The sequence below is a fragment of the Etheostoma spectabile genome, chromosome 7 (genome assembly GCF_008692095.1).
Source record: "Etheostoma spectabile isolate EspeVRDwgs_2016 chromosome 7, UIUC_Espe_1.0, whole genome shotgun sequence".
In the NCBI taxonomy this organism is placed as follows: Eukaryota; Metazoa; Chordata; class Actinopteri; order Perciformes; family Percidae; genus Etheostoma; species Etheostoma spectabile.
The window spans coordinates 4,000,203-4,020,935 of NC_045739.1; the positions used below are offsets into that span (position 1 = coordinate 4,000,203).

The 20,733-nt window shown below is 38.2% G+C and overlaps 2 protein-coding genes across 2 annotated transcripts; one reads left to right on the forward strand and one right to left on the reverse strand.

Moving 5' to 3' along the window:
• Positions 1–1,595: 1,595 nt before the first annotated feature.
• LOC116692311 (rho-related GTP-binding protein Rho6) lies at positions 1,596–9,861 on the reverse strand. The gene is made up of 5 exons (XM_032520493.1): positions 9,514–9,861; positions 8,516–8,603; positions 3,404–3,513; positions 2,572–2,706; positions 1,596–2,436 (listed from the first exon to the last, which is right to left on the reverse strand). Exons 1-5 carry the CDS (start codon positions 9,631–9,633, stop codon positions 2,191–2,193), a joined length of 699 nt encoding a protein of 232 aa, XP_032376384.1. The 5' UTR covers positions 9,634–9,861; the 3' UTR covers positions 1,596–2,190.
• Positions 9,862–14,706: 4,845 nt separating this feature from the next.
• On the forward strand, positions 14,707–20,441 carry prim1 (DNA primase subunit 1). Its single transcript, XM_032521650.1, has 13 exons — positions 14,707–14,975; positions 15,192–15,349; positions 15,515–15,621; positions 15,702–15,775; positions 16,257–16,393; positions 17,139–17,197; positions 17,336–17,445; positions 17,598–17,689; positions 17,794–17,926; positions 18,021–18,090; positions 18,178–18,290; positions 19,862–19,960; positions 20,176–20,441. The coding sequence occupies exons 1-13, from the start codon at positions 14,867–14,869 to the stop codon at positions 20,193–20,195; spliced, it is 1,281 nt and encodes a 426-aa protein (XP_032377541.1). The 5' UTR covers positions 14,707–14,866; the 3' UTR covers positions 20,196–20,441.
• Positions 20,442–20,733: the final 292 nt, after the last annotated feature.

Here is a 20,733-nt window from a genome sequence, read left to right on the forward strand (position 1 = left end):
CAAAGGTCTATTTATGATTTAATGCAGAAATAAACACTGACTTGTAAATGAACATCAGACATGTTTATTTGAATAAAGATTTAAAGAAAGGAGCATATGACAATAACAAATACAGAATTCAGTCAATATTTTAAAGCCATGATAATAGGCAACTTGACAGGAACATTCTTTTTAGGGATTTCTAATGAACAGTTATATAAGAAAGGATGTGTACAACAAATGCAAGTCTGTCCATCAAAAAAGGAGCAAAAAAAGACAGCTGTATATTGAACTAAATTGAGCATGTTTGAAAGAACGATTGAGCTACAGAGACATGTTTTAGACGCCGTGTGGAGATCATGAGCAGTCTGTCGCTCCCTGAAACGTCCAGCTGCCCCCTTCGCAGTGGCTTCTGTCTAATGCTACAAATAAAAAAGGTGAGGCGCCCTTTCGGAGAGCCATCCCTCCCTCTCTCTCTCTCTTTGAGGCAGGAACCCCGCTCACGCCCGCCCCTGCTCACACGGTTGCTAGGTAACACGTAAAATTCCAATGTTCCGTACATCCAGAGAACTCTGGGCTTCTCGGTGCAGGCCTACAAATCATCAAGTCCTCCATTAGCTGAGCTGTCAACAGCAGCTAATGCTAGAAGACTCACGCAAATAAAAGAACAACATCCACAGCCACAAAACAAAGACAACCACAAGCAAGTAGAAACATCCAGACAAAAAAAAAAAAAACTATTGAATAAATGGAAAATGCCAAGAATACTTTCCAGGGAAGTAAAATAAAATGAAAATCTTTTTTAAGCATAAAAACAAAAGAAAATTCTTTCAGACAGGACCGGCCTGTTTTTATTTGTGATTGAAATCAACCGTGCCTATCATCTCAGGGAAATTTAGTGTTAATGCAATATCCAGGCTGGAAATGGCAGCAGGTTCAACTTTAAAACACAGATATTTCTAAGACTCCCTTTGGTACAAAACAGTTTGGCTTGTGTGAAAAGAAATCTTTTATGTGTTTTTCTTTAAAAGAAAAAAAGAGTTTTTGTTGCAACAAAAGCTGATATCCAGATTAAGCAGTTCGTAAAGTATCAGGGAACATTGAGAAGATGCATCATGAGAAGATGCATCATTAATGTCACATTTCTAAAATCAAGCCTTGTGATAAATAACTGAACAATTAATACTGCTGTGGTGATGGGTAATAAAAGGGGACCTGACAAAAACATGCTCCGACGGTCTTTACATGGTCTAGGATTTTGTGCTTGTTATGTCACAGCATGTCCACCTCTAGACTGTTTTATAGCTCATGTGAGTGCTGAGTCACACTGGCTCCTTCAGACGTGATTCCGCCGACTGCCTGAAATGAACACTCTGCTTTGCCAAATCGCTACTCTTCTCTCCCCCCACTGATATCTTTTACTTCCAAACATTACATGTAATTTTATCCAAAGCGAGTAACAACTGATATATATGTCAGAGGTCGCACGCCTCTGGAGCAACTAGGGGTTAAGTGTCTTGCTCGGGGACACATTGGTTGATGTGTCACAGTGGGAATTGGAAAAGGTCTCCCACGCCAAAGGCATGTGTCATATCCACTGCGCCATCATTACCCTACCAAACAAAATACTGTGAAGGGGAATTGGGGGAATAATTTATACAAGGAACTGCTGTTTGAAATTCCCCGAGCCGCATTTCTGTAGGTACCACTTCCTGTCACTGTCAGATTTATACATTTCATCTCTTCACTTCAGCCCATACCGTGACCTTAAAGAGACATTCGGATGAAGAGATGGATGAGGAAGGGCTGCGCTATCAAAATTTCTAATGAGTTTCATCTGGGTAATGCAGTCAAATGCAGTGTTTACAACCACTTGGGAAAGAGGAGTCACTGACCTTATTTAAGCTCTCACAGCAACCTTTATGTAAGGAATTAAACAGGCCTTAAAATTTGTACAGCTGAAATATTTTCAACATCAACACTTTTTTCACTCTGTCTCTGTACTGTTGTGCTGGTGATCAAAAGTCCAGTGTCAGAGTTGAATATAGAGAGTGTAGGAAGTGTGTTTTTTTTTCAGTGGCTGACGAGGAGGATGTTGCAAAGGAGAGAAATGCATTGTAGAAATCATTCCTTCTTTCCCTTGCACACCCCCCTGCTGAATCACCTACTTGTCCTTGCTTTATTTTTCCCCCCAGCATGCTCCCTTAGTATTCACATGATGGAGCAGCTCTTGGACTTGTCCTTGCTAAAGGTGGAGGAGAGCAGCTCTGTCTTGCTGGGCAGGTGTAGGAGTCTCTTGGAGAGGCGGCGGACGGGACTGGGTTTATTGGCAGCCTGGAGTTTGTTCATGCAGGCCAGAGCCGCAGTACGGAAAACACTGTGGATGCTCTTCTCGGATGTGAAGGCTGAGCACTCCAGGTAAGCCTCTGCTCCAAGCTGCTTGGCCAGGGACGAACCCTATAACGTGAAGGAAAAATATACGTTGACCTTTGGGAGATTAAAACAAAAGGGGATGTCTACGACTACCCATTGTGGACGGGAGACAGAAACCTAAATAGATGCACAGTGGAATAAAAAGTAGTCACGGCAAACCTGTTCATGGGAGATGGGGCTCTGTTTCTGATTGGACAGCTCCATGCGCGTGCATACGTCTGTGCGCAGGTCTGTCTTGCAGCCTATTAGTAGGATCCGGGTGCTGGGACAGAAGTCCTGGATCTCTGCTTTCCACTGCAAGGAGAAGAGAAAAAGGTATCAAGAGATTGACACTTGAAAGTGTAATTAGTAAATAATACAACATGTAAAGAGTGAATATGGGGGAGGGCAGATTATTGATGAAGGAGGGGCTACCACTTGCAAACAACGAGTAAAATGAAGTTGTAAGATTGTGGTCAGGCTGTCAGGTTCACACTAGGGGTGGGAATCAAAAGAGGCCTAACAATACGATATATTCAAGATACCTTTTTCACGATAAAATATATATGTGATTTTAAACATATTGCAATATATTGCCATTTACAACCTTTTTTCCCCCAAAAGGAAAATATCTACAGATGTATCTATCTAAAAATATAAATTTCTCTGCTTGTTCATCTTAATTTATATTGCTGCAAAATGGAATAGTCAAGCAGAAAAACTGACCAACACATATATAATAATGGATGGATGCATGGCGTCCGTATATCAATAAAGAATTGCCACCTAAAATATTGCATTACTATTCTGTATCAGTTTTCCCCACACCCCTAGTTCCCACTTTAGCAGGTAATTTCAATCAGGAGAGACATGTTAGCAGATATGTGACGGTTATGTGACATACGCGGCAAAAGTATGTTTATTAATATAACAGCTGAATTGATTAGCAGGGCGCAGATTAAAAGTTAGGTCTTCCTGAAAGAATTTACGCTGAGCTACATATTATAAATACCTTCTTCAGCACACTGTCTACTGTGTCTGGTCGGCTGATGTCGAAGCATAAGAGCACTGCATCGGAGTCGCTGTAGCAGAGGGGTCTGACGTTGTCGTAGTATGGGGAACCTGGAGAGACAGAGTCACACTTAGGAATACACACTTAGGTCTCATGCAACAACATACAAGTTTATTGATGTGATTTAGGAAGGTGGGCCCTTAGCTCAAAACAACATCTTTGAAAACCTTTAGTAAAGTTTTGGACACTGACACTATTATAATGTTCTATCACAACAATCCTCCTCACTTTCACACAGTACAAACTCAAACAGTCACATACACCCCAGCCAAACTGATGAAAGAGAAAATAATGTCACTAAGCTTGACACTTTCACACTTACAGGAATTCTTCCAGTGAAGTAAACTAACTCACTGAGTCACGGTCAGTGCAACTCTGCACCAATCGCGTCTTTCCATTATTAGCCAATTTCAAACTTGATTTACCCAACTTTTGTTTGAGTGAAGAAGACAAAAACAGATTTCCTGTGAAAGAAAATGGTCATTATATTGTAGGATAAACTATCCAAGGTTTTCTGTCTGGCTTACAGGTTCAGTATCCGATAAAGTGTCAAAAATGCAAACATACAAAATTAAATGTGTTTTTCAAGGAAAAGTTTTAACATTATGCTTTCTAGTGGAGAGATAAATATGAAGCCATGCCCGGTTAACTTATCTCAGCAGAAAAGAAACTCGTCTGGCTCTGTCCAACAGTTAGATAACCCCCAATGACAATTTGCTGTTTTATGGCCAGAAAGCAAATTTATTTATTTATAATACAAAACTTATTTTACAGAAATTGTCAAACTATTTCTTTAAAAGGTAAATTTACAACATTATGCTGTTATTAACAAACGTTAAGTAGAGGTAAGATGGACATTTTCTTTAGGATTTGTGTGTGATTGTTGCCAACTGCTGCAACTGGAAGACTTGCAGCAAGACGTTCCATTATTTCAAAAGTCAAACATTTGAATCTGAACTGCAGCGCTGCCCTGAGGCCAATCCCTCCAGACTTTACACCGTATTCTGAGATCCACAATTGCAAATAGTTGAAATATTTTGTGCTGCTGAGCATTTAATCTTTTCAAAAGGGGTGCTTTATTAACCAACAGTAGCTTTACTTTTCCAACAAATCTCTACTGAGCCACTAATAAACCTATCCTCAAAATGATATAAAACGCTATTCATCAACTCATTCAGACGGTCTACTCTGATTGTTGACTCATAATTACTACACCTTAGTTATGAGAATGCAAATTACCGTGTGAAGGAAACACATTTTCCCCATATTCCAGAAATAGCACCACTATATGTAGAAACCGTTCCTTTAACTCTCAGGAAGGCTCCTGTGCTAAAAACATACCGACAGGATGTCCGCTCTCTATTGTCATTCCTCTGCCACCTTATCGCTCCCTACACCAACAATTTAATTTAATTTCCTACTCCTGTCCTCAGGGGCCAAATGTGCACCAGAAGCTTTCCTTGCAAAGAAATGAGGATATAATTATATCAGGAACAGAAATTTCAAATAAGCAACCAACTAACAATCATGTTGTCTTAATGAATTCTCTCCTAAGACCTTAAAGAAAATGTTTTACAACAGTATTCCAACAACAAAGAGTACTGCCATTCATAAGGCCCTTCTGGTTAACTCACTCTGTCAGAATGTTTGACTTAAATGGGCAAAGTAGGACAACTTATACAACTACAATCTATCAATAACATTTTATTTTGGAGGGAATCAAAGCGCTCGGCACATAACTATTTAGGGTGATTTACAGTGAGGCTTGAGAAAGAGGAGGCAGAGAGATCTAAAGAAGACACAACTTCCACTCCCACATATTAGCAGCCCCCTGCCTGGACACACAAACCCAACACATACACCCTTCCAGTTGCGCAAACAGTTTATGTAATGAAACTGCCCTCTCTACTCTTAAAGAAAGAAAGTGAATGGAAGGAATTAGACTAAAAAGACAGGATAAGACAGCGTGTCTTGATAAAAGATGCAACGTGAACTGAACAAATGTGCTTCTGAGCCTTTTCATTGTCGAAAAGCGTGTGGTACACATGCTGTAGAACTAGGTGAAACGGGTGAAGCTGTTTTGGATGTAAAAAAAAAAAAATCATGTTAATCAGTGATTAACCTAAAGCAGTGTTATCAGAGCTGAAACAAACAATTACTATGACTTTAATATGAATTTGATATAATTAATATGATTTAATAGTACATTTCTGAGCAGAAATGCCAAACATTCTTTAGTTTCAGCAGGATTTGCAGCTTTCCTTCATCCTATGTGAAGATGGTTCACTGAATATAGATGAGTGCGGACTGTTGGGCAGACAAAACAAGACGTGTGAAGAATGTCAACTTTGATCTTTAGAAACCTGTGATTTTTTTTTTACTTCTCAATATTTTCTTAAAAAGCATATTAATCGTTACAAATATAGATAATAAAGAAGGCGAATGGAAAGAAACATACATAAAAGAGTGACAGGAACTGTGTTTGTGTGTGCTGAAAAAGTAAATAGTCTTATGCAATGTTTTCCTCTGTTGAGAAAGTTTTTCCTCCGTGGGAGATAAACACACAAACCTACATTAGTTCAGAGCTGGTTTCAGTTACATAAGACCTTTTTTTTTTAGGCAGCTAACACCATAAGGCAGTGAGGAGGTCATACATATCTTTTCGCTTAGTATCACTCACTTGTACCTTCTGTTCACAGTGACTGTACGCAACACACAGTTGCACACATAGTAAAACAAGACACATGCATGCGCACACACACACACATACACGCACGCTTCCACCCCCTGCATGGACGAGGCATCCCCCTCTCCCCTGTGAAACAACCCCTCTGCAGGCCAACTGGCACTGCTCAACTTCCTCTGAGCACAATGCCTCAGCCAATGCTTACGAAATAATTTTATACTGGAGTAGATTTGTTACTATATACATCATTTTCTCGTATGTTTAAGGTTCTTACTGTATGATGTCAGTAGGCCACCAATGCTTCTCTGAATTGTATGTATTTTTTTTTCTGTCTATAAAATGTCTAGAAATTGTGAAAAATACAAATTGTAATTTTCTGTATTTTAAATTCTTTTTTTCCCATATCGACCAATAGCCCAAAACTTAAAGATAATCAGTTTACAGAGATACAAAACAGAAGAAAAAAGAAGCAAATCCTTACTTTAGAGAAGGTGGAATCAAGAACCCTTTGGCATTTTTACCTAAATGAGTTTTGCTGTATAATGTTTTGGTCAATGGACGATGTTGACGGAATGCCTCTGACCTCTGAGCGGAAGAAGTCAAGTTATCAAGTATCACAAAAGATGGTCATATATTATATCCAAGAAAGTTGGTTTTAAAGCTCTACAAACATATGTTCTAACAAAAGTTAAAACAGAAGTAGGTTAATATTGAGGTAAACATTTTTCAGTCACCTTTATTATAAATACATACTAGAGCTGCAACGATTAGCTGATTAATTGTCTGATTAGTTGACTGGAACTGAAAAATGAATCCGCAAATATTTTGACCACCAAAAATATAAACTGCTCAAAGCTACAATAACACTGTTAACGGTTTCATTTTCAAAATCTTACAGATGAGATTGAAATACTGTATAAGCTAACTTGGTAGCCATAGAGATTTTACATTCCTTATAATAGATCAGTTGTATTTCTCACACTGGGGCCTCTGTTGGTCTTTGATTGTGGGTCCTTTTTTTTTGCATTGTATGTTTTTCCATGAAAAACTGTAACCTGACGTCGTCTGATACTGCTCCGTTGGGCTGTGCCTCTGCACTCATTGGATAGACCTACAACCAATCAGAGCAACGAGGTATGTGACGTATGTTGAACTTTTGCCAAATCCCATAGGAAGGACGGCAAAAACATCTTCTATAACAGATGCGATGACAAAATTTGCATTTCTACATTACAATCTACAATCTTGTTGCAAACGAATTCAACCCAAGCCCTCTTTGTTGACGTAGTTGATTACGCTACTGGTAGTCATCTGTACATCATCGTATAAAGCCCGCCCTGACAATGTGATTGGTCCAAACAGCTCTGTTTTGAGCGTAGTTGCTCCACAACGGATCAAGACCTCAAATGTTGTGGGCGGGGCTAAGCTGGCATCCAGGCTAGCAAAACTGTAGATTTTGGTCCGAACTTGCTTAGACAGGCTTATTGCTCAGGTGTGTCGTTCATTGCCCCACTGAATCCCAGTGGATCAAGTGCCCCAATCCATCAAGGAAGAACTCTTAAAGGTCCCATGGCAAGAAAGTTACACTTTATGATGTTTTTTAACATTAATATAAATTCCCCCAGCCTGTCTATGGTTCCCAGTGGCTAGAAATGGCAATAGGTGCACACCGAGCCCTGGGGATCCTGCTCTGCATTTGAGAAAATGAAAGCTCAGGTGAGGTCATAAGGAGCAACGTTACCTCCTCTTTCTCTGCTTTGCCCGCCCGGAGAATTTGGCCCGCCCATGAGAGAGAGAGAGAGAGACACCCTTCTCCTCATTAGCTACAGAAACAGAAACCGCACATCCTAAGGAAAGCTCATTGTGGGACTGCCTCTAGCGGCTGTAATTCTGCACCAAGGCTGAATTTAAGGAAAGAGACTTCAGATACGGTATTAGGGGACCACTAAGGTCTATATAAAAACATCCAAAAGCAGCATGTCATTGGACCTTTCATGGCTTTCACACCAGTGGAAAGCTGCTTTACTGCATCAAAACAGGATTGGCAGATAGTGATGTCTGGGTAAATGTCTGGGTAAATAGCAACAACACTGTTTGTAAAACAACTAATGAGACGGAGCTTCATTAACAGTCGTGACTCGACTCCAGGCCGACTGCGTTGTTGTTGGGAGGGTAAACAAGTTCCACAAATCAGCCCATGAATACAGCACTGAAACTGACTGCTTAAGTCATTGCTCAACAAACATCTCCTTGGGGAGTATTTTAAATTGGCAGTGAGTCAAAGATAGAAGAGAGGTGATCACATTCTTGTTCTTTGTTCATTTATTAAACTGTGGTATTAAAAAAAAACCAAGCATACTCCTAACCTGATGTGTCCCAAAGGCTGAGTTCAACACGCTGGTCTTCAAGCTCCAGACAGGCGGTGTAGTTTTCAAACACAGTGGGGACGTAAGTCTAGAAATGGACAAAAAGAAAAAGGTTTAGGGAGTATTTATCACAAATCTACATGGAAATGTTTAAAGAAATTCATCATTTAGAGAAAAAAAAGAATAAATGACCATCTCCAGGGATTCGGTTAATGAGGCAACAGCAAAACGCATTACATAATTATATAAAATAAAAGACAAACAGAGCTTTACATTTGTGAAGCATTGTTATTTTTAAATGACTAAAACAATCATTTTGGCAAAATTAGCAGTGATTAACTTGGCTTTTAAATCAATTAAGTGGTTCAGCAGCACTCAAACATATATCACCCATCATTCCCAATGTAAAGGTTTTTATCTAAACCTATGAAAATACAACATAATCAAACATCCTTTACTACACATGTATGCAAATTCAATAATGCCATGAGCTATAAGGCACCATGGGAGTTTTAGGACTAGGGTAAGGAGAGGGGAGAGGGGAAATTTGGTTGTTGCAGCAGCAGTACAAGGACAAAAATAAGTGCAAATAAATAAAATAATAAATAATAAAAAGGTAGACCTATAGGCTACAAAAACAGAAACTATACAAGAGAACCAAATAAAGACAACATGAAGAGGTAAAGTGACAGTGGTGAGCTTAATAATAATAATAATAATAATAATAATAATAATAATAGGCCTCTAAGAATAAATAAGATCATTATTTAAATTTAAATTAAGAACTACTGGCATACGTGAAGTAGCTTAATATAGTCGAGGAAAACTCTTCCAATCAAGCCTTCTGGTCCATATGGGAGTATATGGGTAATATTTATTCTTCCTTGGTGTAGGAAATGAAAACCAAAATTAGCGGTAGCCTATATTTTAAATCCCAATCAACACGCATCTGAAAAGCAACTGTTGACGTAATTGTAACAGATATATTGTAGCGTTACCTCTGGATAGCAGTCCTTGGCCAGGACTTGTAGCATCGCGGTTTTACCGCATTGGACGTCCCCGACCAGCACGAGTTTACACCTCGCTACAAAAGGCTGCGGGAGTCTTCTTTCCTTCATGGTGCAGATGATTTAAACGGACAGACTAGCACGAAGAAATAAGAGTGGGAATAATAACGATAAAGTTCTGTAAATCCTCTCTGTAGTCGGCTGTGTTTCTGCTCTTCTTCCTCAGTCAGTCAGCCAGTCAGTCAGTCAGTCAGCCAGTGAGTGAGTGAGTGAGCGAGGCAGAGCAGCAGTCAATGAGGGAATCACTGCGGAACTTTATATTGTCGCGCCAACCAATGAGTGCTGCGCAGTGCACGCGGTCTCATGTTTGGAGGTAATGGTGGATGGTGAGCTGCAGAGCCACAGCCGGGGTTTAAGAAATACTGACGTCCCCTCAATGCACCACGTAAACCACCCTGAACCTCTCATTTGTATTTCATACTAAGCAGATACTTAATGGCTAATCAAAGTAGAAATACAATAGTCCAAAAGTACTACATTACAAGTGAAAGTCCTAAATTAAAAATGTGATGTAAAAGTACAAAAGTGGTATAATCAGCAACATGCAAAGCCCAAAAGTAGTGCTCCTTATGCAGAATGGCTCCTTTCAAAGCGTTGTTATAGAATATTACAGTATTCAGTTTTTATCACTAACAATACATGTAGGAGCATTATAATGTTGTAATTTGTTAATGTGGAGCCATTTTTAGATATGTTGTATAGGCCACTACTAGATAAGTAGTACAGTATTGCATCATATGTAAAAAGTAACTAGTATATATAGCGTGTCAAAGAAATGGTGGAGAAAAAAAGTGTAATATTTACCTCTGAAATGTAATGAATATGTGTCAACATCTCACTCACAGTACATGAGTAAATGTATTTAGTTACATTCCACCACTAGTAGTTGAAACCCACAAAATAGTAATTATGGCAGTAGTGGAATGTAAATAAGTACATCTACTCACACTGTAATAACTACAATTTTGAGATATTTGCACTTGACTGTTTACATTTTATACTACTTTACAGTACTTCTACTCCACCACATTTCAGAAGGAAATACTTTACTTTTTACTTTCTATTAAGTAAACACCATAGGAACCGGAAGGTGTGGGAACACAAGTGAACAGGGAATTTTGTCCTCTCATGTCCTCTCTGTGGAAAACCCCTAGTCATGGTATTAACATCTACTTTTGTTTGAGTATTGTGGGTGCATAATAGTCCCAAGAAGTCATCAGAAGAATTTCATCTGTTATCTGACTTGTGTCAATAGTGTGTGTGCTGGTCATATAGATAAACAAATGTTTTGGAGTTTTATGACCTCAAAGTCTTTTAGTATCTCAGTTCAGAGGTCGGAGCTTCATCATTTTGATCAAATAAATGGTAAAAAAATGTAAAGGCTGTGAAAAGGTTCAAAGGTGGACATTACACAGAAATTTAGCTCAATGTGTGTTTTAATGTGATTTTGTGTGTGTTTATCCTTCAGACCAACTGTGAGATACAGCAATGTGAGGATGCGTGCAATTATTTTTACATGAAACATATGAATGACTGTAAACGTACATATTTTTATATAGCACATAGCGCTGCCTCCCAACCCTGACTAGATGACAGATGGCTTCATCAATCTGAAGTATTATAGAGAATTCAAGAGTGCCAGCCATTTGGAGAGGAAGTGGAGCATGGCTAGTTGTGCAGAACAGCAATGGAAACAACTGTCACTGATGGCTCTTTGATGCATCAATGTACAGTGTGACACTCTGGATGGGGACATGAATTGCACCTGCTGCCTGGTACAGAGAATAACAAGGTAAACGATGTCCCTCTCTGTTTTGCTTCATTGGATTTCTATCTTTGTGTTCTCAAACGCATGTACACCACACTTAGAACATGCAACTACTTGCTCATAATACTTCACTCCCTTGTGCGCCATTCATTCCTTTTAGTGGTTTTACCATATCTCTATCAGGTTTTTTTTATTTTAAACTCACTTAATAATTGTTTGCAGAATAAACCACCTTTAAACGCTGTCCCTTAACATTGGATAGACTAGAGGGGTGAGTTCCACATTTTGGGAAATACTGACTTTCTTGCTGAGCGTTTTCTGCCTTTTTGATAGCGGCTCTTGGGGGGGGGGGGGGGCATCTATCCAACAACTGTTGGATAGATGGCCAACAAATTCTAAACAAACATTCATGGACCCCAGTGGATGTATCTGACTTTGTGAAACCTTGACTTTTTATTTAACGCCACCACATTTGTGGTGTTGAGTGAAATTTCTCAACAACTGTTGGATGGATTGCCATGCAATTTGGTACAAACATGCATGTCCCCATGAGGATAAATTCTAATAACTTTGGAGATCCGTTAACTTTTTAAATCAAGCATTGTAATCAATTTATTGTTAATTTGTCCAACACTTTGGTTTATTACAAATTACCTTTAAATCAGCCTCAGCTGTATGTGTTCAGGGCTAATTAGCAAATGTAAGCATGCTAACACACTAAACTAAGATGGTAACCATGGTAAACAATAGACCTGCTAAACATCAGCTTGTTAAACCTGTAACATGTAAGCACGCTGATGCATTTAGTTAAAAGAGTCATGCTCACAGAGTCGCTAGCATGTCTGTAGACTTGTCATGTACAGATTAAACAGACAATGTACATGTTAATTACTCAATTTAAGTTCTAGTGTGGATGTTTTAGATTGTTGGAATGAGTTGTGCTGTTTATTTATGTTAGCTTTTCATCTCACTCTTGGAAAGAAAGTGAATATGCATATTTTCCAAAACCTTTCCTTTAAGAGCGTTCGCTCCATGTTGGCTGAGTCCTGCAGCAGCGCAGGGTTCAAAATCCAACCTGCTATTACTCTCCATCTTTCCAGTCTATCCATTATCACCATGATAAAGTGAAAAAGCCCCTAAAAAGCCAACAAAAAAGCACCTATTCTTTTAAGGATAATCTTACACAATGAGGACGTTCCTGATGATGGAGCAAATAGAGTTCAGACATTAGCACCATGAAACACAAAATTTGGTAACTAGTCACTGCAGACTGTGGTCGAGAGAATCTCTATGTGTCCCCAATGTTTTCCTCATGAAAGGGGACAACACTCAGGTCCTCTGATGCAGTGACTTTTATATAAACCCCAAACTATGACTCCTTCTGTAGGACTGAACACAATGACCTGCAGTGCTGGCCAACATGCCATGGCCACCTGATGTATGTCTGACCTAGATTTATCAGAGACACAGCTGAAAGTTACATTTTCACCCCTTGTTTCACCTTACACCCAACTCAATCCACTGCCATTTAGTTTAGTTTAGTGTGTGTGTGTGGGTGTGTGTGTGTGTGTGTGTGTGTGTGTGTGTGTGTGTGTCTCAGTGGATGTTCGTAAGCATTAAGTATCTGTTTTCTACTACTGTATGTAATGTGCATTAATTAGCATATGTACAGTGGTAGTGTCGGTAGACGGTAGAGACAGACGGTGTTAATCCCAAATCCATTTCAAATCATTTCTAAGAAAGGTCTAACCACATCCCCTATGGCTTTCAATGAAACAATTTGCATAATTCAAGTAAGACATGGTTGAAAGCTTTTGTATTATGTAAATAAGGATATGATTAAAGAATATTACCATAAAAACAAGTGCAATCATCAAGTGGAAATGTATTGGCATGCTTGTCTATTAATTGGTCTTGAACGTGGCACAATGCAGTGATGCTGCAAAGGAGAAAGTAATTCATTACCATTAATCTAGTTCACAGATATTTCACATACCGTAGCATATTATGCTAACAGAGCTGGGTAATTGCAATTGCGGAACGTAAGACTCACTGTCAGCATCTACACGTCTTACAACTGTGAAAAAGTAAACAGTTTAATAAGAAGGCATACGAATGGAGGATTCCTGGTTAGTTGATGTACTACAAAATATATGAATATATTGATTTTATTTCTTAAAAGCTTCATATTCACAAGATGTTGGTAATGTATGATGTAATAGGAGGATTTATTACATTTGCTGGCAGCTGCACTGTATTTAAAAAAGTTTGCATTGTGTCAAATTTCTATTTTGTTTGAAATAAAGAAAAAAAGAAAGGAATGGAAGGAAATTACAGAGAGCCGTTTTAATGAAAACATTGGAAAAGTCAGGAGATGAGATGAGACAGAATGAAAAAAAAACTGTTGAGCAACTCATTTATAATGTACAGCCACATTGCAATGGCTGACCGTTATTTAATATCAGAAGTACAATAAACGATGAGAGTTCTTATCACTGCACAGCCCTTAACCTTCTGTGCTTAAAGCGCCACTTTAGTCCAATGAGTTTGAGACTAGTTAGTATGTAAATACAAGTGTGTCTGACTAAAGAGAGAATGACATTAGAGAAATCTATCCGAAACAAAAGAGGACAGTTGTGTGAAAACACAAGCACATCTCGACCCTGCATCCCAGGCTATCTCTAAAACAAGGGCAAGTGTCCTTTTTGTTTTAAACCTCTTTCCTGAGAGTATCTGTGTATATGCATTAATTTTTCATTTTGACTGTTTCCATAGGCTTTCTGTAAGAAAATAAATGTCCATAGTGTTTCAGTAGGCTACCAATTATCTGCCATGATCAAAATTACTACTGCGTTCCCTGAAATGGGGCTCTGGGTGGAAACCGTGTAAAATTTCTCATGAAACTGTACTGCCCTCTAAAGGATAAGAAAGAAATGAAAATCTAAACATAGTCATGAAATCACAACCCATTCAACAGGATTCAGTAATCGCTTTGTTGCTGGAGTGATTATAGAACACTTTTCTTTCGTACATTGCATTATTTCATCTATTTTCGCTTTAGCTATTTATTAATTTATTTCACGTTTTGCAACAGAGTCAAATGACTACACGTCCCATGATCCTCTGTTCACCCGATGACACTTCCGCCTTCACTTCCGTTGAAGGATGAATATTACAAGGTGGGGACAAGCTTTGAGAACATCAACAAACGAAGCCTATTACATGGCGCCACAGTCAAGTTAAACTCTTTCGCAACTAACTGCCTTAACCTTTTCTCCAACAAGGAAGATAATTGGGGAAAATATCGATTACTTAGAATACAATTTTCGAGTTTCGTTGACGTCATTGTATCATCCTTGTCTCATTGGTTCTTTCCTCCGCTTAAGAGTTTTCCCGCGCTACACTCGGTGTAGCTAAGACACCGAACACACCAAACTGTCAGTCTGTAGCAAGCCTCTTGCTGACAATTTAACGTAATTTTACAACAATACCGTAGCTGTTTCTACGTTGTCACTAATGTCGTCCTCAAATTATGACTCGGCCTGTTTACCGGACTTATTACCGCTGTATTACCGACGCCTGTTCCCCTTCTCCCAGTATTATCGCTGGCTGAACTATGGAGGAGGTGAGTAAAGTTAGGCCTACAGACCGGGAAAGCCAGCAAAAAGCAACGTTAGCAAGTCATGTTAACCAATGTTATTGGCGGTTTAGCTGCCTGTATGTATTAATGACATACCTGCCTGTTCAACACGGTGTCACGTATTCCTTCCCATGCCTCATAGTTAAAGAGTCAACGACACTGTCGGGTGCTAATGTATTATTTTTGCGTCTACAACCTCAGTGCAGAAGAACTACTTTCAGAACCGAGAGTTCTCCTTCACACTCAAAGATGACATCTATGTCCGCTACCAGTCTTTCAGCACCCAGACCGAGCTGGAGAAGGAAATGCAGAAAATGAACCCTTACAAGATTGACATTGGAGCCATATACAGTCACAGGGTGAGACTGCTTACGTCTACTTTTGCTTTTTTTTTACTTTACCTGTTTTTTTGTGTAATTGCAGACATACTATTTTTGTGTGAGCATCAAACAGGCAGAGTCAAGTTCCCTGTATGTGTTTACGATTATCTGGCCATTAAAACCGATTCTGATTCTGACCCACAGCCCAATCAGCACAACACAGTGAAGTCCGGGAGCTTCCAGGCCCTGGAGAAGGAGCTTGTGTTTGATATTGATATGACAGATTATGATGATGTCAGAAGCTGTTGCAGGTGAACTGATGATGGGGTTGATCTTGTTTAATTCATAATATCATGTCACATCATAGAGATAACACAAACTCTCATTTTAGTGCTGCAGACATTTGCTGCAAGTGCTGGACCCTGATGACCATCGCCATTCACATCCTGGATAGAGCTCTTCGAGGTTTGTTTGTCATTGATTTTGTGTCATGTTATCTTTGATTTTTAGCAGACTTAGCATTAGGCCTGCACGATTCAGGGAAAAATACAAATTTCCAATTTCCAAATGCTTTTTTGTTTTTTTTTGTCACGACAAAACAAATTGGCAGTACCGAACCAAGGTTATTATAGTTTTGCATTTTTTAATTAGTTTTATTTTGTTTTGACTTTTTGTTTTCAAATTCAGTTTAGTTTGTTTTCAATGTATTGAACAATCAATCTGACTACAAAAATTAAAAGTTATAACATTATTTCTATTAAATATCAAACGCTGCACACAACAGAGCACAAGACATCAAATGATCTCCTACCCGATTGTGGGCAAATCGAAGTTATTTAGAAATTAAATCGTGAACAGGGTGAATCGAGATTGTGATTTTATAACGATTAATCGTGCAGGCCTACTTTGCATCAAACACTTATTTTCGATGAATGTGATCTTCTAGAGGACTTTGGGTTCCAGCACCTGCTGTGGGTTTATTCTGGCAGAAGAGGAGTGCATTGCTGGGTGTGTGATGAAGCTGCCAGGAAGCTCTCTGTAGCAGCACGCTCTGCAGTTGCAGAATACCTCAGCCTGGTTAAGGTAACAGTTTTTATTAGATGATTAGAACATATGTATTTATTAGCAGGGTGTTGTGTTCAGCATTGTGTGTTTCAGTGTGTTTCTCTCAGGTAAATTAGTACAATAAATTGTCCATTTTATCTCAGGTATGATTAGGGCCCGGGCAGGCTTCATAGAGCACTAGTCTAGCGCACGTGACAAAAGTTTTGATAATTTACCGGTCAACTATTATTGGTCTGTTATATTTAACAGATATATTTGGGCATGAGTAGTACAGTTATTGGTTGTAGCAGGAAATTATTCACTGAAGCAGATTTGTAAAGATGGATTGATAAGTTAATCAACAGAAAATAATCAGCAACAATTTTAATAATTAATCATTGTAGTCATTTTGTAAGCAAAAATACAAAACCAATTTCTTTGTGCCAGCTTTTCAATTGTGAGGATCTGATACTTTTTTCATAATATGTGATAAACTGAATATCTTTAGGTTTTGGACATTTGGTTGCATACAAATAACTATATGAATACATCACCTTGGGCTGTAAGAAATTAAAACTTCACTTTTTTTCCCTTCAATTTTATAGACCAAGCTATTGATTGATTTTATGCTAAAATTATAGTAAAATGAAACATTGCTAGTTGCAGGCCTACACGGAACATAAGAATATTCCTAAGTTTTCTTTTCCTTCAGCTAGATATGATTCATCTGTATAAAACCAATTAGTTAATGTTTTTGATGTTCTATTCACTGCTGTTTATATAGGGAGGTGATGAGATGCTGAAGAAAGTTGTGCTCACAGATCCAATTCATCCTTTTATCAGGTAAGATTCAGACTATTTTATTAGTGAAGCTCCGTATGAAGCTTTAACTGTTCAGTTATGATATTTACGTCTAATTGCACTGACTGTTATTGAGGTCTATGCCTTTGATGGATGTTTAAGAGTCTGTGATCTCAACAGAGAGTCTTTGGCGGTGGTGGAGCGATACTTCCCTCGGTACGCACTACAGGAACAGGACATACTGGGACGCAAGGAATCTGTCAACAAAGTGCTGGCACTCATGCCTGAAGATATCCTTTTTACAAAATGCAGTAGATCTGGGTAAAAAACCCTGTATTTTCTTTCTCTAAAATGTGATTCAAATGTAAGAGTGTGGTCTCTTTTTGTGTTTGGTTAAAACCTTGTGAAAATAACTGGCCTTGACCTTAACTCCTGCTTTTACATGTAAGAAAAGAATTACAGCAGGACTTTCAAAACGAGAAGAAACCTGAGAACCGTTGGAAACTGGTGAAGGAACAAGCCAAAAGGAAACAGGTTGGTAGTTCTGCTTGCATTACATAATGGGAGTTGTTAAATATAAATATTACAGCATGTGAGCTTATAATAAACACACAATGCTAAAATCTTTCCTTCTCCAGGGCACTGCCAAAAAGGGCCAATACTTTGAGAAAGAAATCATGCTGCAGTATTGTTACCCACGTCTCGATGTGAATGTCAGTAAAGGAGTGAACCATTTGCTGAAAAGCCCCTTCAGCGTCCATCCCAAAACAGGTTAGCATAGATCTAACGAGATTTAATCAAGATGGCGTGGCAAATACACCACCAACAGTCTCACTGTGGCTTCTCTCTTTTGAACTCTGGCCAGGGCGTATTTCTGTTCCCATGGACCTCAAAGAACTAGAAACGTTTGATCCTTTTGCTGTGCCCACAATCAGGTAAGAGATGATAGAATGTCTTGTGCTCTGTTGTGTGCGGCGTTTGATATTTAGCAGAGCTAATGTTATAACTTTTAATTTTTGTAGTCAGATCTGTGAGGAGCTGGATCGACCCAGGACCGGCGAAGAGGAAGAGAAGCCAGAGGACACCAAGGAGAAGGAAAACGAGAAGGACGCAGCGGAGAGACGAAAGATCAGAGGTGAGATTCTGAAATCTGAATTTCAAGTTTATGGTATCTAGAACCCGACCGATAAAGGATTTGTTAGACTGAAAGCAATACAAATATTTGGTTATTTAAAACTGATATATCGGCCAATATACAGTGTATATATATTTTTTTAATGTCTAGAAATGCGTAACCAAACCTAAACAGATTAGTTATTTGAGTTCTCACTAAAATAATATGATAATTTGTTTTATCATCACAACAGAACAGAGGAACACCAAAATATATTAAAGCTCTGATAAATGAAATGTATAAAAATACAAACTTAAGATAAGAAACTTAAAGGAGAATTCCGGTCAATTTTAACACGTATCTCTGTTTGTAAATTTGTTGTGCGGCCAGTATTGAGGAAAATGAAAAAAAAACAAACAGTCGGTGCTGTCTACTAGGCCTACACGATTAACCGTTATAAAAATCACAATCTCGATTCATCCTGTTCCCGATTTATATTTTAAATGAATTTGATGTTTTATTTATATATTTTTTTTTGACTTTGGTTGTCATTTCATTTTACGAGCCGAATGCATCACAAAGGCTACTGCTTTCTTCTGTGAGTTTTAAACCGACTGTATAAAATAGGTTTTAAAGCGCTGCAATGCACTGCAATGCTCTCCCTTCTCTTCATAGAGCTTTCTATGTTTACAGGCTTGTGGTGATGCAATGTGCTATAGGTGCCCAAAAAAATCCTTTGGGTTAAAATTATCAAGTAAATGTTCTTAGTTTTTGTCTTTGTCAATATCTTTCCGACTAGGAAACCAGAAATTCCGACATTCCATGTAAAAGTGAACACAACAGTCCGTGCCCCTCGTCTGGCCTCAGGTGGTGCCAAAAAGTGGAAGAAAGCGACAGAGTCCTATTTGATAATGACTGTGTCAGATAAAAGCAAGTGCCTTTCAGTGTAAGGTGGTAAAATATGTGGCCAGTTTATTACAGGGAAACATCCCATGAATTTGAAAGTAGCCTACATTTGAGAAACAAACACAAGGAGGCTAACCTAGCTTACCTTAACAAGGTAAAGGAGAACGCCAAAAACAAAAAAGTTTGCCACTTTCCTCAAACCAGTTCAAAACACCCGTAGATGTTCTGTCTTTTGTAGTCTGTTGACTATTTAGGTTTTTTTCCTGGAACACGCCAAACCCATTCTGCACTCACTGCTGCTTCTTGTGTTGACTGTTTACATATCTGCTCATCATCATTTGTACATTGTTTGTACTGGTGTTATTGTTGAATACCATTTATCAGAATCCTTTAAATGCTTCTGATTAATTCATGTTTTTTATTGGCCATCATAAATGCCAATACTTAAAGAAATGGCTAATGTCAGGCGATGATATCGGCCCGCCGATAATATCGTTAGGGCTCTAATCGTATCACACAAATGAGCTGTACCTTTTTTTTTTTTTAAGTTATAAGCAGGCCAAGTTAATCTGGCATTTTTTTCCTGGCTAAAATGAGGCAAATGTGGTACATCAGCTTTGACACGCTGAACTTCATAGAGTTTTATCTTATTCTAAATAATCTGAGTAACTGATTACTTTTGACAGATTACAAAAGAACAAGCCTGGCGAAATATGTGAAATACTTTGACCAGTTTCTGGATAAGATGGCTCGCTCATGGAAAGGAGAACTTCTCAAAAAAAGTGGTAGGTTTTATTCTTAGTAGATGAAATGAAGGTAACTTTAAGAAGTTGGTTTTATATATATATATATTATATATATATATATATATATATTTTTTATATATTAGAGTCAAAGCCAGGCCTTAGTAGATGGGGTGCACACTCAACCAGGTGAGCTACTAGGGCGCCACAAAAGTTTGTTCTTTCATCTAATCTATTTTTTTTCTTCCTTTTTTTAGATCTTCAGAAAGACTTCTGAACTGGATCAACAATCAGGAAGTGATACAGCAGTGGGAGTGTTAATAACTCCCTATTACTCAATGTTGGTGATGATGCAAACTGTCCTGTTTTGAATACATTTCTAAACAAAACTCAAGTAAATAATGTCCTTACTGTAGGATTGTATATTTGTCTGCTCTCTGCCAACCTTTTTCTATTGTACAGTCATTTGTGAAAATAAACGTGATATTTCAATTTTAAAAAAAATCATGTATTACTGTTTAATTTTAGTAAGAACACGATTTTTTTTTTTTTTTACTTGAATATCAAATGGTTAAATTAATTAATTTGACATTTATTCTAAGTACATATGACAAATTGTATACCAACACTCATACCACAATTATGAAAAAAGATTTCTTACTGTACAGTTTTTAAAACCATATAGTTTTGTTTTTTTTTGTCCTATTCCATTACACATCAGAGGGAAATGTTATTCCACATCAAATTAAACAACCATATATATAATATATAATTTGGTTTTTACAGATGAATTAATGTATAAGACTATACTGTGG